The 24,372-nt window shown below is 53.8% G+C and overlaps 4 protein-coding genes across 8 annotated transcripts in view; 1 reads left to right on the forward strand and 3 right to left on the reverse strand.

Annotated features, from left to right (window-relative positions):
* The first annotated feature begins 1,187 nt into the window (after window positions 1-1,187).
* On the forward strand, window positions 1,188-21,665 carry LOC129018417 (formin-like protein 1). 2 transcript variants are annotated; one of them, XM_063656788.1, is made up of 6 exons: window positions 1,188-1,255; window positions 1,286-1,857; window positions 4,365-4,445; window positions 4,525-4,654; window positions 20,295-20,510; window positions 20,598-21,665. In XM_063656788.1, the coding sequence occupies exons 2-5, from the start codon at window positions 1,774-1,776 to the stop codon at window positions 20,312-20,314; spliced, it is 315 nt and encodes a 104-aa protein (XP_063512858.1). In that variant the 5' UTR covers window positions 1,188-1,255; window positions 1,286-1,773; the 3' UTR covers window positions 20,315-20,510; window positions 20,598-21,665. The 2 variants fall into 2 exon arrangements, with proteins under 2 accessions (XP_063512858.1, XP_063512857.1); XM_063656787.1 differs by having other exon boundaries at window positions 21,191-21,665.
* SPATA32 (spermatogenesis associated 32) lies at window positions 7,672-15,539 on the reverse strand. 4 transcript variants are annotated; one of them, XM_054460217.2, is made up of 5 exons: window positions 15,294-15,539; window positions 10,448-10,502; window positions 9,660-9,699; window positions 8,399-9,363; window positions 7,672-7,797 (listed from the first exon to the last, which is right to left on the reverse strand). In XM_054460217.2, the coding sequence occupies exons 1-5, from the start codon at window positions 15,304-15,306 to the stop codon at window positions 7,710-7,712; spliced, it is 1,161 nt and encodes a 386-aa protein (XP_054316192.2). In that variant the 5' UTR covers window positions 15,307-15,539; the 3' UTR covers window positions 7,672-7,709. The 4 variants fall into 4 exon arrangements, with proteins under 4 accessions (XP_054316192.2, XP_054316193.2, XP_063512855.1 ...); XM_054460218.2 differs by lacking the exon at window positions 9,660-9,699 and having other exon boundaries at window positions 15,294-15,422; XM_063656785.1 differs by lacking the exon at window positions 15,294-15,539 and having other exon boundaries at window positions 8,399-9,384; window positions 10,448-10,527.
* MAP3K14 (mitogen-activated protein kinase kinase kinase 14) overlaps window positions 16,328-24,372 on the reverse strand; it is a 54,396-nt gene continuing 46,351 nt past the window's right edge. Inside the window, exons 12-16 of the mRNA XM_054460216.2 lie at window positions 20,588-20,941; window positions 20,274-20,380; window positions 19,719-19,863; window positions 18,343-18,443; window positions 16,328-17,999 (exon numbers count right to left, since the gene is read on the reverse strand). Of these exons, the coding sequence (XP_054316191.2) occupies window positions 17,835-17,999; window positions 18,343-18,443; window positions 19,719-19,863; window positions 20,274-20,380; window positions 20,588-20,941 (872 nt within the window). The 3' untranslated portion in view covers window positions 16,328-17,834. The remainder of the gene's footprint in view (window positions 18,000-18,342; window positions 18,444-19,718; window positions 19,864-20,273; window positions 20,381-20,587; window positions 20,942-24,372) is intronic.
* Window positions 21,593-22,882, reverse strand: LOC134738697 (uncharacterized protein KIAA1143-like). The gene is made up of 3 exons (XM_063656031.1): window positions 22,828-22,882; window positions 22,241-22,480; window positions 21,593-22,185 (listed from the first exon to the last, which is right to left on the reverse strand). The coding sequence occupies exons 1-3, from the start codon at window positions 22,880-22,882 to the stop codon at window positions 21,974-21,976; spliced, it is 507 nt and encodes a 168-aa protein (XP_063512101.1). The 3' UTR covers window positions 21,593-21,973.

Genomic DNA, 24,372 nt, shown 5'->3' on the forward strand with positions numbered 1-24,372 from the left:
CGCTTCGAGGGGGCGGAGGCTCTAGTGGCTGGCCCAGTATCCCTGCGGGAGGCCGGAGGGGGCGAGCGCAGGGGCGAGCGGGCAGCTGGGGTTAGACACGCCCGGCCAGCCCCGCAGCAGTTCTCCTTCCGGCTGCCCCGCCCGTTTGCGCCAGTCCTGCCGCCTACCTGGGCATCTGGCCCCTTTTCCTTTCGCCCTGCCCAGTACTTAGTGACGCCATGAGTGACCTCGCCTTACATCTCCGCGCGTGCCGCCTCCGTCACCGCCTGCCGGGTCCCCATTTCTTCCGGGCCTGCCCCCGCTCCTCGCCTGCCCCTCCCCTCCGCCAGCCGGTGTCGCTCCATCTGTCTGTCCCGCCTCCGCGCACTTGTCCCGCCCCTCACTGCGTGTCCCTCCCCCGCCCGCCGGCTCTCACCTAGGCAGAGTCACGCCCCGGGCTGGGCGGGATCTTGGGGAGGCCGGGCTAGTAGGGCTGGATCAGGCGGAAGCCGGGGCTCGGGGCTGGGCTTCGTGTCCTGGGTTCCGGGAGCGCCAACCCCTCCAGGTTAGGAATCTGAGAGTAGGGGCTGCGCGCACCTGGGGCGGGTGCCCGGGAGAAGGTAGAGGAGGAGAGGGTCCTCAGAGCGGGTCCTGGGGGTCGGAGGCGAGGGCGGGGGTTGTGAGTGGCTGGGAGAGGTCCCTCCCGCGGGTCCCCGCGCCCCCCGCCCCGTCGGGGACGCACCTACTTCGTGCAGTCTGTGCAGCGAGCGCGCCAGCTCCTAGTTGGAGAAGCCGCTGATGCGCGCCGCGTGGCAGAAGGTGAGACCCGCGTGGGAGCGCCCCCCAACCCCCGCACCTGGGCTGAGCCGCAGAGCCCGCTGCTTCTTGAAGTAGTAGCTTGGAGAAGAGAGGCGGGGCGGCCGCCTCAGACACTCCCAGCCCTCTCTGTCTCACAGGTGCGGAAGCCAAAGCAGGGCCGGAAGCCACTGCTTTGTCTTTGTCCTGGGGCGACTTGGGGCCCAGGTAACAGACCCAGAATTCAGGGCTCCCGTCTCTAGGGCAGGAACATCAGGGGTCCCTGCACGGGGCAGGGTTTGCTCCTCCCATTCTGGGCCCAGGAGCTGGTATGGTTGTGCCCACCTCATCACCTCCTGTGCCAACTTGGAGGGCACAAAGCCCCGGCCCAGCAGCTTGAACAGCATTTCCAAGAACAGGGTCTGCGGTCCCTGGGGGTCACAGACCTGGCTGTTCCTCACCCGGCTTGGGGGCAAAAAAGGTGAAGGAGGGTGAGGAGGGGGCAAAAAAGGTGAAGGAGGGTGAGGAGGGGGCACTCCCTAGGCCAGGCCCACCCCTCCTCCACCAGCCTTGCCCCTCACCCATGCACTGAGCCAAGCGGTGGTTGTCATCGAAGACACCCAGGAAGTCACTGAAGCTTACGATTCCATCACCTGGGGAGAGAGGAGTGGGGGTGCTGTGGGTGCCTGCCCCCCTGCAGAAGGCCTGCCTTGCACATGCCTGCTGGCAGTTCCAGGTGTTAGAGAATCTAGTCCTGCCTCTAGCCAAGGGCAGGCCCCAGTTTCAATGGGGGGAGAAATGGCCCATGCCTTGGGGGTTCCCAAATCAGGATTAGGATTAACACAGCAGCAACGTTTACAGGCCATGAGATAGGTGTGTTGGTCAGGGCAGGCTTCCTGGAAGAGGGAACTTTAAAATAGGACCAGGCCAGGATTTTGTGGGAAGGGTAGGCATTCTTTAAAAGAATGCCTGGAGGCGGGAGGGGACAAGAGGACAGGGATGGGGCACCCACCATCCAAGTCTGCCTGCTGCAGAGCCTCGAACGTCTCCTGTGGACTCAGCTGGATACCCACATTGTCCAGGGCAAGTTTCATGCTGCGCATGTCCACGGTGCCTGTTGGGCTGGAGCTGAAGAGTTTGAAGATATCCTGGAAGGCTGAGGGTAGAGGGGACAGGTGGCAAGACGAACCACCCACACAGGAACCCTGAGAGCTGCCCACTCTAACTCAGGTGGAACTGACGACTTGGCTCATTCCAACTCCCTCCTGGGTGTTTTAAAATTTTATTTATTTATTAATTTTTGAGACAGAGTCTCACTCTTTGCCCAGGCTGGAGTGCAGTGGTGAGATCTCGGCTCACTGCAGCCTCAACCTCCCAAGGCTCAAACGATCCTCTCACCTCAGCCTCCTGAGTAGCTGAGATCACAGGTACGTGCCACCATGCCTGGCTAATTGTTTAATTTGTTGTAGAGATGGGGTTTCGCCATGTTGCTCAGGCTGGTCTCAAAGTACTGGGCTCAAGTAATCCTCCCGCCTTGGCCTCCTAAACTGTTGGGATTACAGACGTCAACCTCCACACCTGGCCTATAACTTTTAATATAAAGAGTAGCAGTGGCTGTTGTGTGTTGGTACATGTTATGTGCCCATCCAGTCCTCATGTCCAAAACTCATGTTTGAAAAACATTCAAAACTCATGTCCAAGGTCAAATCTGGCAGTCTGGCTCTGAAGCTGCAGTGCCTTGGAGCCCTGCTGGTGTCTGGCATGTAGTAAGCACTGAACATTGTTGATGATGAATAAAGTGATTCTGCTTTGAGGGGCCCTTGCCAATATCAGGACATGTTGTTTGGGGGAGCATTGGGGCTGTGGTTTCTTTTGCCTTTACCCCTATGGTCCTAGACCCCATGAGGCAGGGGAACTCAGATTTTTCCCCCCATTTTTTCTCCTTCTTTACCTTCTCCCTTCTTTTCCATCCTGTTCATCATCCATCTATCCGTCCATCTAAATACCTGCATTCACCTATCTACCAATCCATTGAGTTTTCTTTTCCTTTCCTACACACACACACACACACACACACACACACACACACACAAAGACTCTGTGAGCCCTAGGGTTGTAGAGATGAGCAAATCAGACAAGCATGGAGCGATGGTTGAAAACACTGGCTTCTTGCAGTGACCCCAGCTTCAGGGCAGGCAATCCTTTGTAGTTCTTCCCTGAGCACCCCCTAATTTTCTTCTCTACTCCAAGTCCTGGGGCCCTCACCTGCCAGCTGCCGGGGTGTCTCACCTGTCAAGCTGCCCCAGGAGAAAGAAAGAGGTTGGAAAGGTCTTTGCACCTGTTGCATAGAAATGCCAGAGCTAGCCAGGCCTTACCCGAAACCCAGCACCCAAGGCCTGGCTTCCGGTCCCTGCCTTCACCTCTGAGACCCAGCATCTGGACCTGACTCTACTGAATGGGCAGCTTCACAAGGCCCTGGATTTCTCTTGCTCTCCTCATGGTGTGTTCAGCTTTTGTGGCCATGGCTGTTGCTGGCTCCGTCTGGGTCAGCCAGGCAGTATGCAGCTGCAGCCTCCCTTTCTGCATCCTGCCAGCCTGCTCTTCTGCTGGATCTCATGTGAGCAGCCGTTGACGGTGCTGTGGAGGCCTCAGAGGCAGGAAGGAGAGAGGGCAGAGGGGCCCAGCCCACTCAGGTACTCAGACTCCAGGGCACCTGGGACCAGGCCTGTGGGTATATAGTTCCACCTCCTCCCAGGATCCTCCATATGAAGCTGTACCACAGCCCTCTATGCAGGGGATTCTGGGGAAAGGGGTAGGGCAGTGATTCCCTGCACCCCGGGTGAGGGAAAAGGACCCTTCTCCAGCCCTGGTCACCTGTTTGTTCTCTGTGATGACTCGGATTTCTTGGTCTTCTGCCCTCTGCAAATTACTCCTAAAACTCAACAGTAAGGCCAGGCGTGGTGCTCAGGACCGTAATCCCGGCACTTTGGATGGCCGAGGAGGGAGGATTGCTTGAGCTTAGAAGTTCAAGGCTGCAGTGAGCCATGATGGCACCATTGTACTCCAGCCTGGGTGATGGAGAGAGAACTTGTCTCAAAAAACAGAAAAATAAAACCCCTCAACAGTAAGAAAATGAACAGCCCGATTTAAAAAAAATGGGCAAAAGCCAAGTGTGATGGCTTACATCTATAATCCCAGCACTTTGGGAAGCTGAGGTGGGAGGATCACTTGAGGCCAGGAGTTTGAGATCAGCCTGGGCAACATAGAAAGATCCCATCTCTACAAAAAATAAAAAGCTTAGCCAGGCATGGTGGTGCACACCTTTAGTCCCAGCTTTTTGGGAAGCTGAGACAGGAGGATCACTTGAGCCCAGGAGTTCAAGGCTGCAATTAGCCATGATCGAGCCACTGCACTCTGCCTGGATGACAGAATGAAGCCTTGTCTAAAAAAAAAAAAAAAAAAAAAAAAAATCTAATCTAAACAGGCACCTCACCAAAGAATATATACAAATGAAAGTAAGCATATGAAATATGCTTAAGCAGTGTCCTCAGCCCTGGCATTCTGCTGAGCCTTTCTCCTGCCTCTCCCAGATCGTCCTGGCCTTTGGCAACTATATGAACAGTAGCAAGCGTGGGGCAGCCTACAGCTTCCGGCTCCAGAGCCTGGATGCAGTGAGGAGGGGCCCCTGGCTTGGGGACTGGGGCTGGGGACTGGCTGGTGGCCTGTGGCTTACAATGGGTCTTTGTGCAGCTGTTGGAGATGAAGTCGACTGACCGCAAGCAGGCGCTGCTGCACTACCTGGTGAAGGTCATTGCTGAGAAGTACCCGCAACTCACAGGCTTCCACAGCGACCTGCACTTCCTGGACAAGGCGGGCTCAGGTAGGGGACACACAGATCCTTGGGTGCGGGGAGGGGCCGTGGGCTGGGGTAGGTTGGGAGAAAGCTAGGGTGCCACAGGATATACTTGGTGGGAGGGCTGCCTCTCCGATTCACTGACCTGATACTGCCCCATCCCTGGGGCAGCATGCCTCAGTTCCCCCAAGGGTCCCAGGGGCTGTGGGCAGCGTGGTATCAGAGGCCAGGTCATCTGGGTACCTGAGGGGCTAGAGGGGCACCTCTTCTCCCAGGCTGGCCTCACAGAGGAGCCGGGATGTCTGCTTGCCGGTGCGGGCCGTGAAGGGCACCGTCTTGATCACTGAGTGGGGGTGGGGCGGGTGAAAGGGAGTAATAACATATGTTCAACATCATATGTTATTAGCAAATTGCAAAATTAAAACAATGAGATACTATTATGCACCTATTCAGATACCAAAATCCAAAACACTACCACCACCAAATGCTGGTGAGGATGTGGAACAATAGGAACTGATTAGTTGCTGGTGGGAATGCAAAATGGTGCAGCCAATCTGGAAGACAGTTTGGCAGTTTCTTACAAAACTAAACACACCCTTATCACATGATCCAGTGATTGTGCTCCTTGGTATTTATCCAAATGTTCTGAAAACTCATATCCACACAAAAACCTGCACATGGATGTTTATGGCAGCTTTATTCATAATTGCCTAAACTTGGCAGCAACCCAGATGTCCTTCAGTAAGTGAATGGATAAATAAACAGTGATACACCCAGACAATGGAATAGTATTCACCACTAAAAATAAATGCGCTATCAAGCCAGGAAAAGGCAGGAGGAACCTTAAAGGTGTATTACCAAGTGAAAGAAGCCAACCCAAACAAACTGCATACCGTATGATTCCAGATCATTCTGGAAAAAGCAAAACTGTGGCAACAGTAAAAGGACCAGTTGTTGACTGAGTTGGAGGGGCCAGGTAGAGCACAGAGTTTTTAGGGCAATGAAACGACTCTGTATCATACTACAATCAAAACCCATAGAACAGGCCGGGTGCGGTGGCTCACGTCTGTAATCCCAGCACTTTGGGAGGCCGAGGCGGGTGGATCACCTAGAGTCAGGAGTTCAAGACCAGCCTGGCCAACATGGTGAAACCTCGTCTGTATGAAAATACAAAAATTAGATGGGCATGGTGGCGGGTGCCTGTAGTCCCAGCTACTTGGGAGGCTGAGGCAGGAGAATCGCTTGAACCCAAGAGGTGAACAGAGGTTTCACTGAGCTGAGATCACACCATTGCACTCCAGCCTGGGTGACAGGGCACAACTCTGTCTCAAAAACAACAAAAAACCCCCATAGAATGTAGAACACCAATAGTGTACCCCAATGTGAACTGTGGACTTTTGGTGATGATGATGAGTCAGTGTAGGTTTATCAGTTGTAACAAATGTACCACTGCAGGATGTCCATAGCGGGGGAGGTTGTATGTGGGTGGGGACAGGGAGGGGTACATGGGAACTCTTTGTACTTCCCACTCAGTTTTGCTGCAAACCTAAAATTGCTTTAAAAAATAGAGTCTATTAATTTAAAAAAACCTATGGAAAGATGAGTCCTGAGAGCCCAGTGATGCTTCTGGCTCAGTCCCCCACTGCCCCCGACACCCACCTCTGCAGCTCCTCCTTGTCCCTCCTTCCAGTCTGCTACCCGCTTCTCCTCCTGGCCCTGGCCCATTCTGAACTGCTCACCCCTTCCTAATCCCACCCTCCAGGCCCTGGGCATCTCTCTCCTTGGCCCCTTTGAAAGCTGGGCAGGCTCTTGAAGATCCACAAGGCTGGGCTTTTGCTTAGCAGGGAACCTGAGGCCAGGCCATGGCACGCCTCCCCTTCTCCTTCCCCTAGGCTTGCTTCCCTGTCCACATCCCTGTCCATCCGCGTACTCCGAATCCCCTTCCTTCCTTTGCTGCCATCTCTCCTCTTCCAGAAGCCAGTCTATACGGCCTGCCCTCTGGGCCTCCAAGGCCAAACCCTGGGTGGGAGGTGTGTGCATTTGTGTGCATGTGTGTTTTTTTTTTTTCTTCTCCTTTGAGATGGAGTCTCGCTCTGTTGCCCAGGCTGGAGTGCAGTGGTGCAATCTCAGCTCACTGCAACCTCTGCCTCCCAGACTCAAGAGATCCTCCTGCCTCAGCCTCCCCAGTAGCTGAGACTACAGATGCATGTCACCACGCCCAGCTAATTTTTGTATTTTTAGTAGAGACGGAGTTTCACCATGTTAGCCAGACTGGTCTCGAACTCCTGACCTCAAGTGATCTGCTGGCCTCTGCCTCCCAAAGTGCTGGGATTACAGGCGTGAGGTACCACGCCTGGCTTTGTGTGCATGTTTGGTACATGCGACTGTCACAGGCACATGTGTACATGGGCATGTGTGGCATGCGCTGCTTCCTCTGTGTGTGGGTGCTGTATGTGTGATGTGTTAGGCAGCTGGTGGTGTCTGTGTGCACATGTCTGGGTGATCTATGGCTCTCTTGCATTTGGAGGTACGTCTAGCTCCAGCCTGTGACCCCCTGGAGGACCAGTCCTTCGGCCTCATTTTCCTCCTCTTCAAGCTCCTGGACACCATCCCTTCCCCATGCCAGCCCTTCCCCATGAAGAGTGCAGGAAGAACCCCCTCAGACCCACTTTCTCACCTGCCCAGTCCACGCCCAGGAGGCCATCTCCTCAGATGATCCCAACACGTCCCTGGCCTCAGGCCAAGAGGAAGCCTCATTTCACAGTCTAAGAAATGGAAGCCTCAGAGGACACCGAGGTCTCCCCAAGACCAGCCACAAGTCTTTCTGCTGGCCTAGAGGGCTGGCCAGGAGGGACTGAAGGGAACTGACCCTGGGGAGTGGGCAGGTGAGAGATGGGTGGCCAGGACAAGGGTGGCATTGCCCTCTGGGGGCAGGTGGAGCCGGGGCAGCTAAAAAATGGGGTGGCATCCCTAAAAAACTGAGACCAGGACACAGCAGCCAGGTGGGCTCCCTGGCCCAGGGGCATTTGCACAAAAGTCTGAGCTGACGGCCAGCACTGGAGGCTTTATTGGTTCTGTCTAGTCATTTCTCTGGGATTGTGGGGGCTGACAGCTTAAAATGGATTTTCACCAATAATGGATTCTCTTTCTCTTTTCCTGTCGGCACTGAGCTGCAACACAAAAGAGAGAGTGTCACTTGGGCCCCAGAGGGTGGTTGAAGGAGAGGGGTGAGCCCAGAGGCCCCTCCGAAGAGGTCACTGGGGGTAAGGGGTCTTCTGCTGCTGCCTGCGTCTGGGCAGCTGAGGTTACATTAGGTGTCCATTCACTACCAGAAAGCAAGGTGTACTGGAGAGCCCTGCACCTTCATTCTCCCCTCAAGAAAAGTGTCCTGGACCCCAGGGTTGGGGCCAACAGGCTTTCAACAGGGCAGACCCCAGCCTGAGCATTCCCAACCTTGGTGAGGCCCGACCCCCAGGGTGGAAAGCTGCCTAATGCCAGCGTGGTCCTTCCCATTTTGAACCCAGGCCCCTGTGCCCACCCTCCTTGGTCCCCAGGCCTCCTCCAGCCCTCGCCTTGGCTCTGCGCCTCAGTCCACTGGAACCTCGTTCCAACAGCCTTTATGAGGTCACTGAGGTGGAGGCGTTACAGCCCACCGCATCCTGCTCCCAGGCCCTCATTCCACTGTTCCCCACCCCTACCCGGCTGTGTGAGGACCCCCACCACGTTCTAGCACAGCCCCTCTATGGGAGCTGCGGGGCTGGCCTCACTCACTCTTCCTTGCCTCCCTGCAGCAGAGGGGACGTGGCTGGTGGCTGGAGAAGCTGCATTTGCCCTTCGACGGTGGCCCTCTTGATCCCCGGCTTGCTGAAGTCAAAGTAAGAGTGAGCAAAGTTCTTGTCTTTCTGACTCCAAGATTTCAGTGGTGCTCTGGCTTCACGTGGTTTCTCTGGCAGGGTCTCTGCGTGCTTTTCTGGCTCTCGCTCCTCCACAGTGGTCAGGAGGGGCTCTGTGGAAGGCTCCAGAGCCTCCTGGGGTGGAGCTTTCATCATGTGTTCCAAACTGGGCAGGTCCATCCTGCTGGAGGAGGCCATGGCCAGGGAAGATGCAAAGGTGATTAGCTCTGTCAGGCCAATGGGTGGCGGGAGATCTGAGGACAGGAGGGGGCTTGGCGCCTGGGAGCTTGTGGCTGGAGGAGCTGAGTGGGCATCGGGGATCTGGAACTGCTCCTCGGAGCACAGGGCGTTGGTGGGGATGGCCTCCCGGAGGGGGGAGCTGATGGGCTGGCCTGTGCTGCCATTGTTGAGCTGCATGTTGATGGCCCGCTGCAGGCTGTGCTCTGAGGCCTGGATGAGCTTGTTTGCCCAAAAGAGGTGCTTGGAGGTCTGCGCACTGACGGAGTGATGGCAGGCAGACACGTGGTTCTCCTCCGTGAAACTCCGGCCGTTTGAATTCAGACTCCACGGTCTGAAGGTCTGAGGCGTGGGCAGCCCCATGTTGGAGTGGACGGACTCTATCTTGCATACCAGCTGCATGGGTTCTTCAAAGTCAGACTGCTCGTTCGAGTTGGCTTCCGTGTCCAGCTCAGCTTCAAGCTTGAGGGCTGGGTATAGCTCTGACTCCAGTAAAGCCGGCACCTGTCCGATCTCCAGTTCTGGGTCTGGGTCTAGGTCTGGGTCTGGGTCCGGGTCCAGGTCCACTTTGAGTTGGGGCTTCTGCTCTAGCATGTCTGCCTCCAGCTGAAATGTTTCAACTCAAAGCTGAGGAGGCAGGAGCGGGAGGTCCTGCCCCTGAGGCCCTCCCTGGCACCGAGTCCCTGCCCCACCCCTGCCCCGGGTCCTGCTCTCTTCCCCCCGCCCCCTAACCCCATGCCTGCCTCCTCTCAGAGACCTGCCTGGTGAGGGGGTGTGTGTGTGGGTGTACCCACACGGTACTAGGGTCCCAGGATTGTCAAGGGTAGGGGCTGGTGGGGACTTAGAGAAGAGCCCTGCCGCTTGCCTACCACCTCCCTGTAAGAGGACACTCCCATTTTTACCTCCTGTTCCTCTTGTATCTGGTGTTGACTTAAGTCATCTCTAAGACAGAAGAAGACAGAGTGGGTGATGGGGATCTGTGGGGTGGGTGGTGGCTTCAGCGGGAAGGGGGTTTCTGGGGCCCTCAAAGCCCTCTGCCTTGTAACAGAAGCTGGCACGATGCACCTCCCCCCGACCACCCCGCCATCAGCTCATCCACTCCCCTGGCTGTCCCACTCCGCTGCCACCAGGAAGTCTGCAGTTGTATTCTGAAACTTTAGTGAGTTTAGGAAGCTCCTTGCCAACTCATGCCCCACCCCCAAAGAGGAATCCGGTTGGTTGGAGGTAAGGCCCAGGAATCTCATTTTTATCAAGCATTGCAGGTGAGCTGGGGCAACTCACTTCAAGGATTAGTGCCCAGAACACTAGTCCCCAGCAGGGGAGCCCCAGAGCAATGTCCTCCCACCCACCTGTCCACTCTTTCTTCAAGTGCCTGCCCACCCCCGCCTTGAGCAACTCTGTCCTCAGCAAGCCAGGCAGCTCTGAGGGGTCAGGTCCTATCCTGTCCCTGGGTGTGCCCCACCACCCCTCAGTCTTCCTCTTGTGCCAAGGGCTGAGGGCATAAACAGAAGTGGGAGGATAGATGCCCCACGCCCTCCCCAGCCTTTTGACCTGGACACTGGCCCCGGGGAAGTTTTGGAAATGGCAGAAGGGAGGGAGATCCTAGGCTGGGGGATCCTAGGCTGGGGGTTAGGTTGGAGGTCCTGGAGGGCTCGGGGGAGGCCCTGCGTTGATTGAGGATGGTTCTCACCGCATCTCTGCAACCTCCACTGACCCTTTGCCGCAGCATGGAAATCCATGGATACCTGACAGGGGAAAGAAGGTGAAGGCAGGGAGCTGCAGGGTAGAGGACAGTCCCGGAGGGATTCCGGAGCCAGCCACCTCTTCCTGCCCTTCTTTTCTGTCTTCCCGGCTGCCATTCCCCCTCACCGTCCTGCCCCGCTCTCCTTGTTCTGGAGCCAGTCGCCATTCCTATCCTCCAGTCCTGCTTCCTCCACTCTCCGTCTGTGCCTTGCCTCCTCGGAGGCTCCCAGTTCCATCTCCATTCCCCAAAACCGTGATTGCTAACAGTACCCCGACCATGACGGAGCGCTTCCATAGCCTGGGCACTTTACCTGCTTTATCTCATTGATTCAACACAAAAAATTAGGACAGGTCCATTTGCCCAAGGCCTCCCAGCTGATCATAGCTGAAGTGATGACTTGAATGCAGGCTTGACTCAGGAAACTCTTAACTCCCTGCCCCCCCGCTACTCCCAGGACCCTGTAACTGCATGGAGTCCCAGTAACGCCCCATGTGAACCTCCCCCATCTCCCCATTCCTGCTCCTCTGCCGGCTTCCTCTACTCTCTCTGGGTCATCCATCACTGACTCCAGGCCAAGGCCTGCACCCCAGGTGTGTGATCTGAGGTGGTGCTAGCACCTATCCGACGATTTATGAGCTCAGATCACCCTCTGCAGGGGAGACTGACTCCTTGGGAACGTCTGCAACCCCAAATCCCTCCCTGGAGGCTTGTATCTTTTACTGCAGAAGCTGTTTCTTCACCCTGTGGGGGTGGGAAGCACCAGGCTGCCCTGTTCTCTGCTACCCAGGGCCATGCATAGCGGTTGATGGTGGGGCCATCATGACAACCCTGCCATCATGCAAGGTGGGTCCCCATCAGCCTGGGGTATGGCAGGAAGTGACAGCCCTGGCTCTGGCTGGGAAGAATCGCTCCCAGGATCATATTGGAAGGATGAGAATGTACTGCAGTCTCTTCCTAGAGATGTAGTGGCTGGAAGGAGGGGTCCTTGCATGGCTGGTCCTGGGATTGGGACCATCTGCTTCAGCCTGGTCTTGGGGGATGTATCAGCAGAGTAACCGGCTCAATGATGTCTTCAGAACCCTCTACCTCCTTGATCACTATGGTTCCCTGGCTTCCTCATGTGTCTCTCTTCTCCCTCTCCAACTCCCCCTGCCCCAGGTCCTGCTGTTCCCCCAGGCTTCTGACCTCAGGGCCTTTGCTCCCTTTACAGAATTTCCCTGGGCAGTTTAATCAACACCCACAGCCTCAACCCCTCCATAAACGGCAGCTGGGTATGGACAGGAGAAGAAATTACTGTTGTGTGAGCCTCTTAACAGCACTGGGGGCTGGGAGAAAAAGTCAAACATTGACTCAGCTTGGGACCTCGTTGCCTGACTTGAGAATGTTCTATTAGGGATTCAAGTGATATTCTGCAGTATATGAAATAATTGAAGTAATTTTTTTTTTTTGAGGCAGGGTCTCACTCTGTCACCCAGGCTGGAGTGCAGTGGTGTGATCTCGGCTCACTGTAACCTCCGCCTCCTGAGATCAAGCGATTCTCCTGACGCAGCCTCCTGAGCAGCTGGGATTATAGGCATGTGCCATGACGCCCAGCTCACTTTTTGTATTTTTAGTAGAGATGGGGTTTCACCATTTTGGCCAGGCTGGTCTCAAACTCCTGGCCTCAAATGATCTGCCTGCCTCGGCCTCCCAAAGTGCTGGGATTACAGGCATGAACCACTATGCCCGGCCGAAATAATTTCAATTTCCAGTGGTTTGTTGCTAGTACACAGAAATATATCCATCTTTTGTATCCTGCAACTACACTAAAATCTTATTTGTTCTCATAGCTTTTTTTTCTTTTAGATTCTATCGGATTTTCTACATAGACAATAATGTGTGTGAGTCAAGACACTTTTACTTCTTCCTTCCCAATCTGGTTCCTCTTATTTCCTTTACTTGCCTAATTGCACTGGGGACAATCTCCATACAATGTTGAGTAGGAGTGCGTGTGTACATCCTCGCTTCGTTCTGAGCTTAGCACCATTAAGGATGATGCTAGCTGTAGGTTTCTTCATGATGCCTTTCGTTAGCTTGGGCATCTTCGTGAAGTTTCCTCTCTTAGATTGCTTAGTTTTAATTAGGAATGGATGCTGGATTTTGCCTAATGCTTTTTCTGCATTTATTGAGATGATCATATGGTTTTTCTTTAATATTATATTATATATGTTATACATAACATACGTTATAATACTTTAACATATGAGTAATGTTATATTATTTGGGTGATAATTGTTTTATATTTTTATATTCTGTTTATGGTAAAATACATTGATTTTTTTTTTGAGTCAGGGTCTCACTCTGTTGCCCAGGCTGGAGTTCAGTGGCGCAATTTCGGCAACCTCAACCTCCCTGTCTCGAGTGATCCTCCCGCCTCACCTCTGGAGTAGCTGGGACTACGGGTGTTCACCACCACCCCCAGCTAATTTTTGTATTTTTTGTAGAGATGGGTCTTGTTCTGGTCTTGAACTCCTGGGCTCAAGCTATCCACCTGCCTTGGCCTCCCAAAGTGCTAGATTACAGGTGTGAGCCACCAGGCCCAGCTATAAATTTATTTTTTTAAATGTTAAATCAGCCTTACATTACTGGGATAAACCTCATTTGGTCATGATATATTACCCTTTTTATATGTTGTTGACTCTGATTGGCTTTTTTTCAGAATTTTCACATGCATATTCATGAGGGATATTGGTGTATAATTTTCTTTTCTTGTAATGTCTTTGTTAGGTTTTGATAGGGAGGATGGCTTGAGCCTGGGAGGCAGAGGTTGCAGTGAGCTGAGATGGTGCCATTGCACTCCAGCCTGGGCGACAGAGCGAGACTCTGTCTCAAAAAAAAAAAAAAAAAGAGATGAGGTCTCGCTATGTTGCCCAGGCTGGTCTCAAACTCCTGAGCTCAAGTGATCTTCCCACCTTGGCCTCCCAAAGTGTTGGGATTACAGGCCTGAGCCACTGTGCCTGGCCTAATTTCTTACCTCAAATCCACACCCTGTATGTCCAGACTCTTAAGTGTGGCCACCACGGTTCTGCCTGTCTGACCCCTGTCTCCCTTTCTAGTCTGTCATCTCTCCATACCCCACTCTCCTCGCCCCATTCATCCTTCATCCTTTCACCCAAATGAGAAACCTGGGTCATTTGTGACTCCTCCTCACTCCGCAGCTCCTGCACTCCTACCCCTGATGCTCTCATCTCCCAGTACCAGAGCCAACACACACCCATGACTTCCTACCCTTTGGCACTTGGTGCTGAGTGCTTTGCACATTCAGTCTTCATACCTACCCTATGCCCAGTTGGCCACGGCTCTCCTCTCACAGAGGAGGAAACGTGTATGAGGTCACGCAGCTATTAAGAGCAGCACACGACCCAAAGGCAGGTCTGGCTGGCTCCAAACTCTGGGATGCTGCTCACTGCACTGTCTTAAATCTCTTTAGTCTTCCAATGGGACCACTGCAACCATGTCCCCGTCCAACCTGGATTTTCAATGACCTCAGAGTGAGCCTGCTACATCTCACTTGTCTCTGGTCACCCCCAGACTCCATGTGGCCTCTTGGTCTGATCTCTACCTTCATTTTTCATCTCTTGGCATCCAGCTTCCTGTCCCTTACCCTAAGCAGAAGCTACCCCCAGAGTACGGCAGGCCCTTCTGCACCCAGTGCCTTTGCAAATGCTATTTCTCATACCTGGAAAGCCTTCTTCTGGCAAAGTCCTACTCATGCCTGAAAGCCCAATTCAAATAATCAGTGTAATCCTCTCCATGACAGACCTGGCTGTCTAATCTACGTTTTACCTTACAGGCGTGAGCCACTGCACCTGACCTCTGGTTAAATGTTTTTTTTTTTTTTTTTTTTTTTTTTTTTTTTTTTTAACAGGGTCTTGCTCTGTGGCCCAGGCTGGAGTGGCACCATCATAGCTCACTGCAACTCCTGGGCTCCAGTGAGCCGCCCAGTTTAGCCTCCCAAGTAGCTGGGACTACAGGCTCATGCCACCACACCTGTCTAATTTTAAACATTTCCTGTAGAGGACAAAGTCTCGCTATGTTGCCTAGGCTGGTCTTGAACTCCTGGCCTCATGTGATCCTCCCACCTCTGCCTCCTGAAGTGTTGGGATTGCAGGGGTTGAACCATCATGCCCACCTAATTTTTGACCATTTTTAATGCTGGCCCATGCCCTTCTGGGAGAGAGGATCCCCAAAAGAAGGCCACCATTTCAGTGGGGGATCTGACGCCCCTATGGGAAGGGGAGACCCAGGGCACTGGGGGCAAATATCTTTGCTCATTGGTTCAGAGAAGAGTACAAGGCATCAAGGAAGCGCTCCATAAAAATCTGCTGAAGACTGCCGCTCCTCCCTGCAAAGCCTCAAGCATCAAGCAGGGACAACTGGATGTGATTTTTTGGATCTGCAGTTCAGGATAATTCATGAGTCGTTTCCTGTGCACAAGGCCATTGCTCCTTCTGTGGTCTCAGAACCCCTTCAAGAACCACTGACTCTGCAGTCCCTACCCCAGGGCGCGCATGCGTGTCCGTGAGAGCACACGGGTGTGCACCGCGCAGGGGCTGAGGATGGGAGCCGTAGTCAGGGGCACCGGGTGGGCTTTGGCGGCGGGTCGACCTGCCTTTCGGGTGCCGGGGGTTTGGGAGCAGGGGAACGGGCCCTGGGCGGATTCCTGACCGCCCCCTTCGCGCCCCTCCCCCCCCTCACTTTCGCTTTCCCCGCCTGCCCCAACCCCCGCCCCCGGGCGCCCGGCCGCTCCCACCTGTCACCCCCATGCAGACCGAGGCTCTGTCCTGGAGGCGGGGAGCGGGCTGGTGGATGCTGCCTCTCCGCCTCCAGTGTGCTCTTTGGCTGAGGGACTGGGGGCGCTGGAAATATTAGAGGCGCCGGTGCCTGTGATGTCGCCGCCTCTGTGACGTCCCCGCCGCGACCCCGCAGGCAGAGAGCCGCATTTAGGTTCTGGGCGGGCGGACGGGGGACGGCCCGAGTGAGGCGTCCTCCGAAGGCTGCGGGCCCAAAGCCAAAACTCCTCTCTAAAGACCTCGGGGGTGGGGCTCGCGCTTCCGCAGCGGGCCCAGAGCGAGAGGCAGGCGGAAGGTAAGCCTGGCTCTGCTGGACCGGACTTGGACCCGCTCTGCACGCCAGGGGCTCAGGACTGCCGCCCCTTTCGTGGTCCCAGGGCCCTTCCAAGAACCGGCTAAACCAACCCAAGCTGCGCGCACACACACTTGTGCACATAGGGAGTGTGGAGCCAGATTCGATAAGGCACCCCGTGTGCCCCAGCTCCATGACCAAGGAACTCAGCCCACAAAGGCATCCCTGGCCCCATGCAGGGCTCAGGAGGCAGCGGAAAGGGTTAAGAGTCCAGGCCTCAAGGACAGGAGGGGAGGGTGGAGGGCCTGTGGTGTGCATCCGGCATCCCTGGCTGGTCAGGGCCCAGAACCCATCCCTATTTACCTTCTGGTGGTAGGGGGCTGCCTGACTTGGGCAGGTGGCACAAAGCATGCAGGCTTTGTTGTCCTCCTACACCCCTCAGCCTGGCATATTTTGGCGAGGGACTTCCCTGATGCCACCGGGCAAGGCATCTTGCCTAACTGGTCTGAACGACTAGCCCAGAGTTGGGACTAGAAGCACCCACTGGGAGGAGTGGTGGGAAAGCAGCCCCACTCAAGGGCTGAAACAGTCCTTGTCCAAAACAAGGGGGACTTGAAAAGATCTCACCAAGAAGGCAAAGAGAGGCAGTTGTTAGGGTTGTGAGGTTCAGCAGGCCGGCAGGCAAGAGAGAGGACACCGATGGCCTGGAAACATTTGTCATCACCCCAAACTTTATTGCTTACAAAGAGTTCTCTACAACCCAGACTCTGTAGTACCAAGGCTGCAGTTCTTTATGTGCTGGGGGCCGGGGCTCTCTCCCCGGGAGCAGTCTGGCTCGATGTGGACAGCTGGACAAAGGCTGTCTTGGCAAGACGTGGGAATGAGCTTCTCCCAAGGAGTCTTGGCGTCCCCCGCCCCAGGAGGGTGAGGCTAGCAGACACCCTCTGACGATTCACAGCTGATTTAATGCTACGTGAGTCCTGAGTAGCTCCCCTGGGAGAAGAGGCTAAGCTGGGGCAATGGGGAAGGGGGTGCTGTTCTTAGCGAAATCTGGAAGAGGTCTGAGGAGTCACATGCATGTGGACAGCTCAAGACTGTCCTTTCACCCCATCTCCTGGCTTGCTATGCTCCTACAGAGTCACCGCCCTGCCCTGCCAGAGGGCAGCCATGAAAGTGCTTTGAGGTCATCAGAGTGCAAAGTGCCGTCGGCAGTACCCTCTGGCCAGGGGCAAGGCAGGGTGAATGTCAGTGTGATGCTGAGCTGTGCTCTGGGGGACCGGCACGCTGGACACTGATAGTGGGGCTGGGGCGCCGGAGCGTCTCTGTCTGCTGCTTTCCTTAGCACTGATCATGTCCATCCACAGACTGTTCCTGTCAGGCACATCCTGCATCACCCCTCACCTTTACAGATGAGGGAGCTGAGTGTCAGCGAGTCTGGGGCAGTGCTGGGCCTGAAGGGGCTCGGGGCCTGCTGCTCTGGGGAAGAGTGGTAGCCAGCAGCAAAGGGGCACATGTCTGGGGACTGAGAACCACTTCACTTACACACCTTCTTTGGTCCTTGGCTGAACCAGAGGTCAACTCAGGACCTGTGTTGCAACAACCTGAAAAGTGTGGTGTATTCTACCAGGGAGCCTTCCCAGGGTCAGGCATTCCTTTCCCCTACACCCAAAAGGGGTGAGCTGGCCAGGTGAGGCCAGGCAAGGGGGTCAGAGGGCCCCCTTAACCTACGGGCGGGCATACCTGCTGACCTGGTTCCACACTGAACCTGAGTGTGGGCCCTTACACACTTGACACTCTCACACCAGCCTGGAGGGTAAGGGGCCGAGGGGCTCACCCACCCCTTCTGACCCAGGCTGGAAGCTGTTCTTCCCTGTCTGCCAGCAAATGGTCACTGATCCAAGCGGTCAGGCCAACTCGACTGGAGCAGGGCAGAGAAGATCCTGTTTGTTTCCTGAGGTAACTCCTGCCGTCCTCCTCTGTCTCTTCATGTGGCGGAGTGTTTTCTCAGCAGGGTGGGGCAGGACTCAGGTGGGAAATCCTGGGAGGCGTTCTGCTTGCCCCCACCTTGCTGCTGCTAGGCCCTGGTCCCACTGCTGAGCCGGGGGCTGGCAGATCCCTGGGAGCGGCTGAGCCTGTGTTTCAGGGCGGCATTGTGCACCGAGCAGGAAGGCTGCTTCCGGCAGTGTGGAGCCGGCGGTGGAGGGTGGGGTTAGGGCCTGTTCTCCAGCTGGCCATGCTTGACCCTCCAGCTCCAGGCAAAGCTGCCATCAGGGGCCAGCGTGCACTGTAGGTCGATGCCCGAGTCTGGCACCTCCATGTCGTAGCAAACAGGCTGCCCGTCTTTGGTCACCAAGCTGAAGGCTGCAGCTGGGATCTAAGGGTGGAGCAAACCAGTGGGCTGAGATCATGGCATGGGGCTCAAGCTACGTAGAAAGGTAAAAGACATTTCCCTCCAGCCAGACCGGCAGCCCTAAGGGCACTGTCTGTCTGTCATTCCACGGGATTCAGAGAATCCCACCCGGCCCAAGTGTGGGTCTGGAGGACCTCTTCGTCACCACTGCCAGTCTTGCTTTGAGGCCCTGGGGGACGTTGAAGGCCAATTCCAAGTATTCCCTAGAGTGCCATTCTACTTCTTTGAAAGCTTTCCTCCTGGAGGGTGGGGCCAGCTGCACTGGCTTCTGGGACTCTGCCCGTCAGAGTGTACCTGCCCCCCTTACCTGGCTGCTGATGCCAGTGGCGATGTCTCCCACTTTGACCCGGTGGAACTCTCGGATGTGCAGGTGTTCACCATTAAGAGACTGTATTTGGACTTTCACACCTAGAAGGCGGGAAAGGTGATAGTCAGGAGAGCAGCTGCTGGCTTCCCAAGGACCAGGGTCCTGGCAGGGGCTGGGGGAACGTTTTTGTTAAAAGTCACTCTGCCCTATGTAGCGGGGAGCAGGTCTGGCTGTGATGAAGCAGCAGAGATAAAATTTAGGCTTGTCTAAGCACAGCTGCATTTTTTTTTGTTTTTGAGACAGTCTCACTGTGTCACCCTGGCTGGAGTGCAGTGGCGCGATCTCAGCTCACTGCAACCTTTACCTCCCGGGTTCAAGTGATTCTCCTGCCTCAGCCTCTCAAGTAGCTGGGATTACAGGCATGCGCCACTACACCCAGCTAATTTTTGCATTTTTTAGTAGAGACGGGGTTTCACCGTGTTGGCCAGGCTGGTCTCGAACTCCTGATCTCATGTAATCCACCTGCCTTGGCCTTCCTAAGTGCTGAGATTACAGGTGTGGGCCACCACACCTGGTCACAAAGCTGCATTTTATAAGAAAAAAAAAATTCAGGCTGGAACAGCCCTCATATTATATACACCTGCTAGTTCTTCCTGGCCGTCAGCACCTGGGATTTGGCCTGTGCATTGCTAAGAGCTGGGGCTGGCTCCTATGGGGAAGTAGTATTTCAACCTGGATGCAAAGCAGAAAGGAACTGAACACAAGGATTCTTAAATTAGATTATGGGCAATTTAGATTGTTCCCTGAGTTGAAGTGGCCTTTGGCCAGCTGTGGGGCCCTGATGCCATGAGTCACACTTGCCCGGGAGAGGGCCAGGGAACTCCGAGCTGATGATGCCCTTGTTGTAGCAAAGCCACATCATAACCTATGCAATCAAGCTTGAAAACGAAGGAATTTTATGTTGTCTTTCTCATCTGACCTCAAATCCCAGAGGGGGATTCCTTTTGCTGAGTTTTTGATTAAAATGCTCATGGGTCCTGTTCCTTTTCCCTTTAGAAGAGATGAATTGCTCAGTTTCCTGACTCCAGGTCAAGAGAGACTGCTCTCCTCCCCAAGCTAGGGGAAACTTCTGGGACTCCATCAGCCGCCAATGAGGGGATAATGGTCCCTCACTGCCCCATCAGGAAAGGCTCCTGGGTGATTGGGACCTTTGCCTGAAACCCAACTTACTGGCCAGGAACCTCAAGTTCTGGGACCAGGCGCCTTCCTCCCTCCCACTGTGCCAGGGGAGGGAGACACAATCCCTCAATGGCTGTCTAGCTCCAGGCAGATCAGCTGCCACGGGGGCTGCTGAGCGGGTGGGAATTGGACTGTACCATTGAAATAGCTTGGGGTGTCGGTGGGCCGCCCCCGGGCCAGCACCATGTTCCAGCTGGAGCTTCGAGCCTCGGCCTGGCTGCTCCAGGAGTGTACGCCTGAGCTCAGGGTGTCCCGCGAGCTTTGAGAGGCCTTTGATGGGTTCTGAAACAACAGGATTGGGTACGGACTCAGGGCCCTGGGCTCCGGGATCCATCTCCGGCTTGGGTCTCCATCGGGGCAAAGGGGCACTGCTCATGCCCTCAGCTGGAGGGGGGTAAGGGTTGCCTCCATGGGGGACCAAGGCCTGCCTCCCCATTATCTCTGGTGGCAAAACACATTCCCTAATCCCAGAAGGGTAGATTCCCATGGTTTCTCTCACTGTGAACCATGACCACCTCCCCCAACCTAGTGAGGACCCCTACCAGAAGGAAGGGGTGACCCCCATCACCCTCCCTTTACCCACTACTTGCACAGTGTCCATTCACTAGCTGGACGCAAAGCTACTTGCTCTGTGCCAGGGCCGGGAGAACCACACCCCTGGAGCCATGGCTCCGGGGCCACAACCGACTCACCTTCTCACTGTCATCTGACAGGGAGAGGCTGTCGATGCTGAGGCACGAGAGAATTTGCTCCTGCTCCTCCAGAGAAAATGGCTGGGACAGGCTGTTCAGGAATAATTCTGCAGGGAAAAGTGGAAGATGGATGTGAAAGACTGGGAGAAGGCTGGCTGTGTTTTCAGGGGTTCTTCCTGCACAGTCGTTAGAAGCTGAACTGCTGGGGAAGGGGCTGGAAGAAAGCCCACACCGCAGGTAAAGAGAAACGCCGGCCTCCGAGGGTGGCCCAGGGCCAGTGCTCAGGGCCCCACTGCAGCCACGGCTGCCCGTACCTATTTCCAGCTGCTGCAGTTCCTGCTCCGGGAAGGTTGCTTTCCGCTCTGGTGAGCTGGGGTTTCTGGCAGGGGCTGGCTCCAGGGAGGACAGAGGTAAGGGTTCCCACATCCCAGACTCCTCCTTGCTCAAAGTCAAGGGAGGAGACTTGTTTGGCTCTGGGGGCTCTGGTGGGAGAGGAGGCTGGAGCTTAGGGGCTCTGCCTGTTGTCTCCTCAGTTGGCTGGGGCCCTGGGGCCCTTGGCGAAAGCTTCCTCGGCTGGGCATGGAGGGTCTGGTGATAATTGGCTTGATTTGGCGGTGGATGTCTTGGTTCTTTATATTCTCCCCTCCAAGGGCTCTTCAGACCGCCCACTAGAAAACAGAGAGTACAATGGTGAGGGGAAGCGTGCTGTGCACAGACAGCAGTCCAGGCAGGAGCGGCGTCTCCTGAGTGCAGAAGGGCTAGAGGCGAACAGAGGGGAGGACACTGTCCCGGGCCACCATGGGAGGTGATTTCAGAGGGCAGTGTGGTGGTCTCCACAGGAGACTTCCTCAATAAGATGGTCCCAATATGACAGGGATAGGACTGGATTTCTGTCTTTGACTCCGTTTTTCTTCTAGGTATCAGTAGCAAATTCAAAAACTACAGAAATCAGCTCCAGAGGACTTTGTTAACAAGAAAGAGAAGATTGAAAACAGCCCTGGGGCTACACCAACTCAAGAGCTCCCAGGCAAAGTGGCGTCCTGGACCCACAATCTCTCCTACCCCATCCTCAGTCAGTACTTCCCCAGGCACCGTTCGTTCTGGCGTGGGGCGAGTTCAGCCCTGGGACCACCCTCATCCTTAAAACTACCAGCTGTCTTTGGTGAGGTGCAAGATCTCTCTGGTTTTCTTTATTTCATTTTCATTCCTATAATCACAGCATTTTTGTGCCCATCCCTCAGGTGACATTCTATTATGTTTGATGTGTCATTTTTTATTTGGTTGTGTCCTTGCAAAATATGTGTTGTTTTATTTATCAGTTTTTATTTTTTTATTTTTTGTTTTTTTTTTTTTTTTTTTTTTTTTTTTTTTTTTTTTTTTTTTTTTTTTTTTTTGCAATACAAGTGTATTTATAAAATTTTGTTTACACACAAAAAAAATGTATTTTGCTTAAAAATATAATTTACATATATACACAACCACACAAGGGAAATAACAAAATGTTAATACTAGCTAATTTCTATAGAGTTGGCATTTTAAGTCAGAGGGGTATTGATGAATAGATGTACTTTATTAAATTTTTTTCTCTATTTCCTAAACTTTCTATAAAGAACTTGTAGTATCTTTATAATAGGAAAAAATGTTATTTTAAAAAACACTCCATATACTTTCAAAGTAGACTAAATTCAAAATATTTTCACTTACTCATTTTCATCTTCATTGTCAAAAGAAAGGAGGCTACTATTTTTAATTTGTTTTTGTGAGTTCTTTTTGACCGAGTCATGATTTATTTCATCTTCATTTGGCTTCTTCTTTTTTGAGCTTGCTGTTAAACCTGAATATTTTTCATCTGAGGGATGCTTGACTGGTTTTCGATATATGATTCTTCCATCAGCTGGAGCTGGTTCTTCATCTGAGCAAAAACAGAATTTTTAAGAACTTTCTTCTCCTCATTATTTTGCCTTTACCTGCTTTGGCAGCCTTTATTTCTGCTTTAATTTTCATGACTTCTTCAACTGACAGGTCTCCCTTTTTTAAAACCACCACTTGAGGCTGTTCATCTTCTTTGTCACTGTGATCCCCATCTTCATCTGGGAGCTGAGGCTGAATTCTCTTAGTCTCTACGGTGGGTCCCTCCCTGTAGCCGACCCGTTCCTTGAAGCGGGCCAGAAACGCCGGCTCGGCTGGCCGCACGTACGATATTTGGTCTATTTTTTGTTTTTTTAAAGAGACGAGGTCTCATCATGTTGCCCAGACTGGACTCCAACTCCTGGGCTCAAGCGATCCTTCCACCTCAGCCTTCTGAGTGGCTGGGACTACAGATGTGTGCCACCATACCTGGCTATTGATCAATTTTTAGTTTACCAAACAGGCATTATGTTCTGGGTCCCATTGTGTCGGGTTCTCTTTTCACTCGGCACCATGGCTTTAGGATCCATCCATGCTGCTCTGTGAATGCCGAGTTGCTTTAACTGCTTGGCGCTCCATGCGGCATCCTCTTTTGTGTCTCTGTCCTCCCAGTGAGGGACCCCATCGTACCCTACTCCCCTCCCACAAAGGAAGCTGTAGTGCGCATTCTCAGGCGTGTCCCCATATGGATCTGCTGGCATTCCTTTGTCAGTGCACCCAGGGGTAGAGGTCCTTGGTCTCAGTCTGCAGACGTCTGCCTGAGTGCAGCCAGGTGCCCTCCAGAGTGGGTAGCCTTGTCCACATGCCCATCAGCAGCACCTGAGGGGTCTCAACAGCCCCACATCCCACCAACTTTCTGCTTTTTTCCAGTCAAATGGCTCTCGAGTGTTACCTGGCTTTATTTATTTATTTATTTTTTGAGTCAGGGTCTCTGCTGCCCAGGCTGGAGTGCAGTGGTACAATCATGGCTCACTGCAGCCTCGACCTCCCAGGCTCAAACAATCCTCTCACCTCCTGAGTAACCGGGACTAATTTTTAGGCACGTGCCACCATGCCTGGCTAATTTTTAAATTTTTTTGCAGAGAAAGGGTCTTGCTATGTTGCCCAGGCTGATCTTGAACTCCTGGCCTCAAGCGATCCTCCTGCCCCAGCCTCCCAAAGTGCTGGGATTACAGGTGTGAGCCACTGCTCCCGGCCTGTCTTTATTTTGTATTCTTGGACTCCTAGTGAGTTTGAGCCCCTTCTATACATAACCCTTGTGATACTAGTAAACATATATCTTGTCTTTAACCCCATTTCTGACACATAACTCCTAAAAGCCTTACTCTCCAAAATGATCTCTTTCTGTGTACTAATGGATTGACTGAAGGCTGGCAGCCCCTAGGTAGCTTCAGGATGGGGGCTGGTCATCAGAGAGGCATAGGCAGGATTAGAGGGTTGGGACTTTCATCCCACCATCCCACATACTGGGAGGGAAGGGGGCTAAAGGTTAAGCTGTTCGCCAATGGCCAGTGATTTATTCAATCATGCTTACGTAATGAAGCCTCCACAAAAACTCAAGAAGACAGCATTCAGAGAACTTCTGGTAGCTGGGCACATGGAGGTTCCTGGAGGGTGCCAAGCCCTGGAAGCTCCGCGCTGCCTCCCACATGCCTTGCCCTATGCATCTCTTCATTTGTATCCTTTGTAATATTCTTTCTAATAAACTGGTAAATGTAAGGAAGTGTTTCTCTGAGTTCTGTGAGCCACCCCAGCAAATTAATCGACCCCAAGGAGAGGGTCATGGGGTCTCTGACTTATAGCCAGTTGGTCAGAAGCACAGGTAAACACGCGGGCCTGAGACTGGCATGGGTAGGGGGTGCAGTCTTGGGGATCGAGCCCTCCTGCTGCGGGATCTGATGCTACCTCCAGGTAGATAGTGTTGGAACAGAACTGAATTAGAGGACACTCAGCTAGTGTCTGCTGCTGCAGAACTGATTGCTGGCTTGGTGGGGTGGAAATCCCCACACATGTGGTCACAGGAGTCTTCTGGGTTGATTGTAGTTGAGTGGGAGAATGGAAAAAGCACTTCGAGTTCGTGTGTGAGTTTTCTCTTTCCCATCTCCTGAGCGCTGCCTCTGAGTCAAGGCGTGGCACTGCCGCAATCTCCCAACAACCCTGAGGCTGCTGCACCCCCATAATCCAGAGGGGG

Source organism: Pongo pygmaeus, chromosome 19, assembly GCF_028885625.2.
Source record: "Pongo pygmaeus isolate AG05252 chromosome 19, NHGRI_mPonPyg2-v2.0_pri, whole genome shotgun sequence".
In the NCBI taxonomy this organism is placed as follows: domain Eukaryota; kingdom Metazoa; phylum Chordata; class Mammalia; order Primates; family Hominidae; genus Pongo; species Pongo pygmaeus.

What these genes read in the sequence shown, in the direction of transcription:
- LOC129018417 (XM_063656788.1), top strand. Translation starts at nt 1,774, where the DNA reads ATGGGGCACCCACCATCCAAGTCTGCCTGCTGCAGAGCCTCGAACGTC. An exon ending in GGCTCCAGAGCCTGGATGCA is followed by an intron (nt 4,446 to 4,524) that starts GTGAGGAGGGGC and finishes GTCTTTGTGCAG; the next exon opens with CTGTTGGAGATGAAGTCGAC. An exon ending in CCTGGACAAGGCGGGCTCAG is followed by an intron (nt 4,655 to 20,294) that starts GTAGGGGACACA and finishes GTCATCTGACAG; the next exon opens with GGAGAGGCTGTCGATGCTGA.
- LOC134738697 (XM_063656031.1), bottom strand. Translation starts at nt 22,882, where the DNA reads ATGCCAGCAGATCCATATGGGGACACGCCTGAGAATGCGCACTACAGC. An exon ending in TGCGCACTACAGCTTCCTTT is followed by an intron (nt 22,481 to 22,827) that starts GTGGGAGGGGAG and finishes AACAAAAAATAG; the next exon opens with ACCAAATATCGTACGTGCGG. An exon ending in AATAAAGGCTGCCAAAGCAG is followed by an intron (nt 22,186 to 22,240) that starts GTAAAGGCAAAA and finishes GTTTTTGCTCAG; the next exon opens with ATGAAGAACCAGCTCCAGCT.
- SPATA32 (XM_054460217.2), bottom strand. An exon ending in GTGGAGGTTGCAGAGATGCG is followed by an intron (nt 9,700 to 10,447) that starts GTGAGAACCATC and finishes CTTCTGTCTTAG; the next exon opens with AGATGACTTAAGTCAACACC. An exon ending in CTGCAGGGAGGCAAGGAAGA is followed by an intron (nt 7,798 to 8,398) that starts GTGAGTGAGGCC and finishes TTTGTGTTGCAG; the next exon opens with CTCAGTGCCGACAGGAAAAG.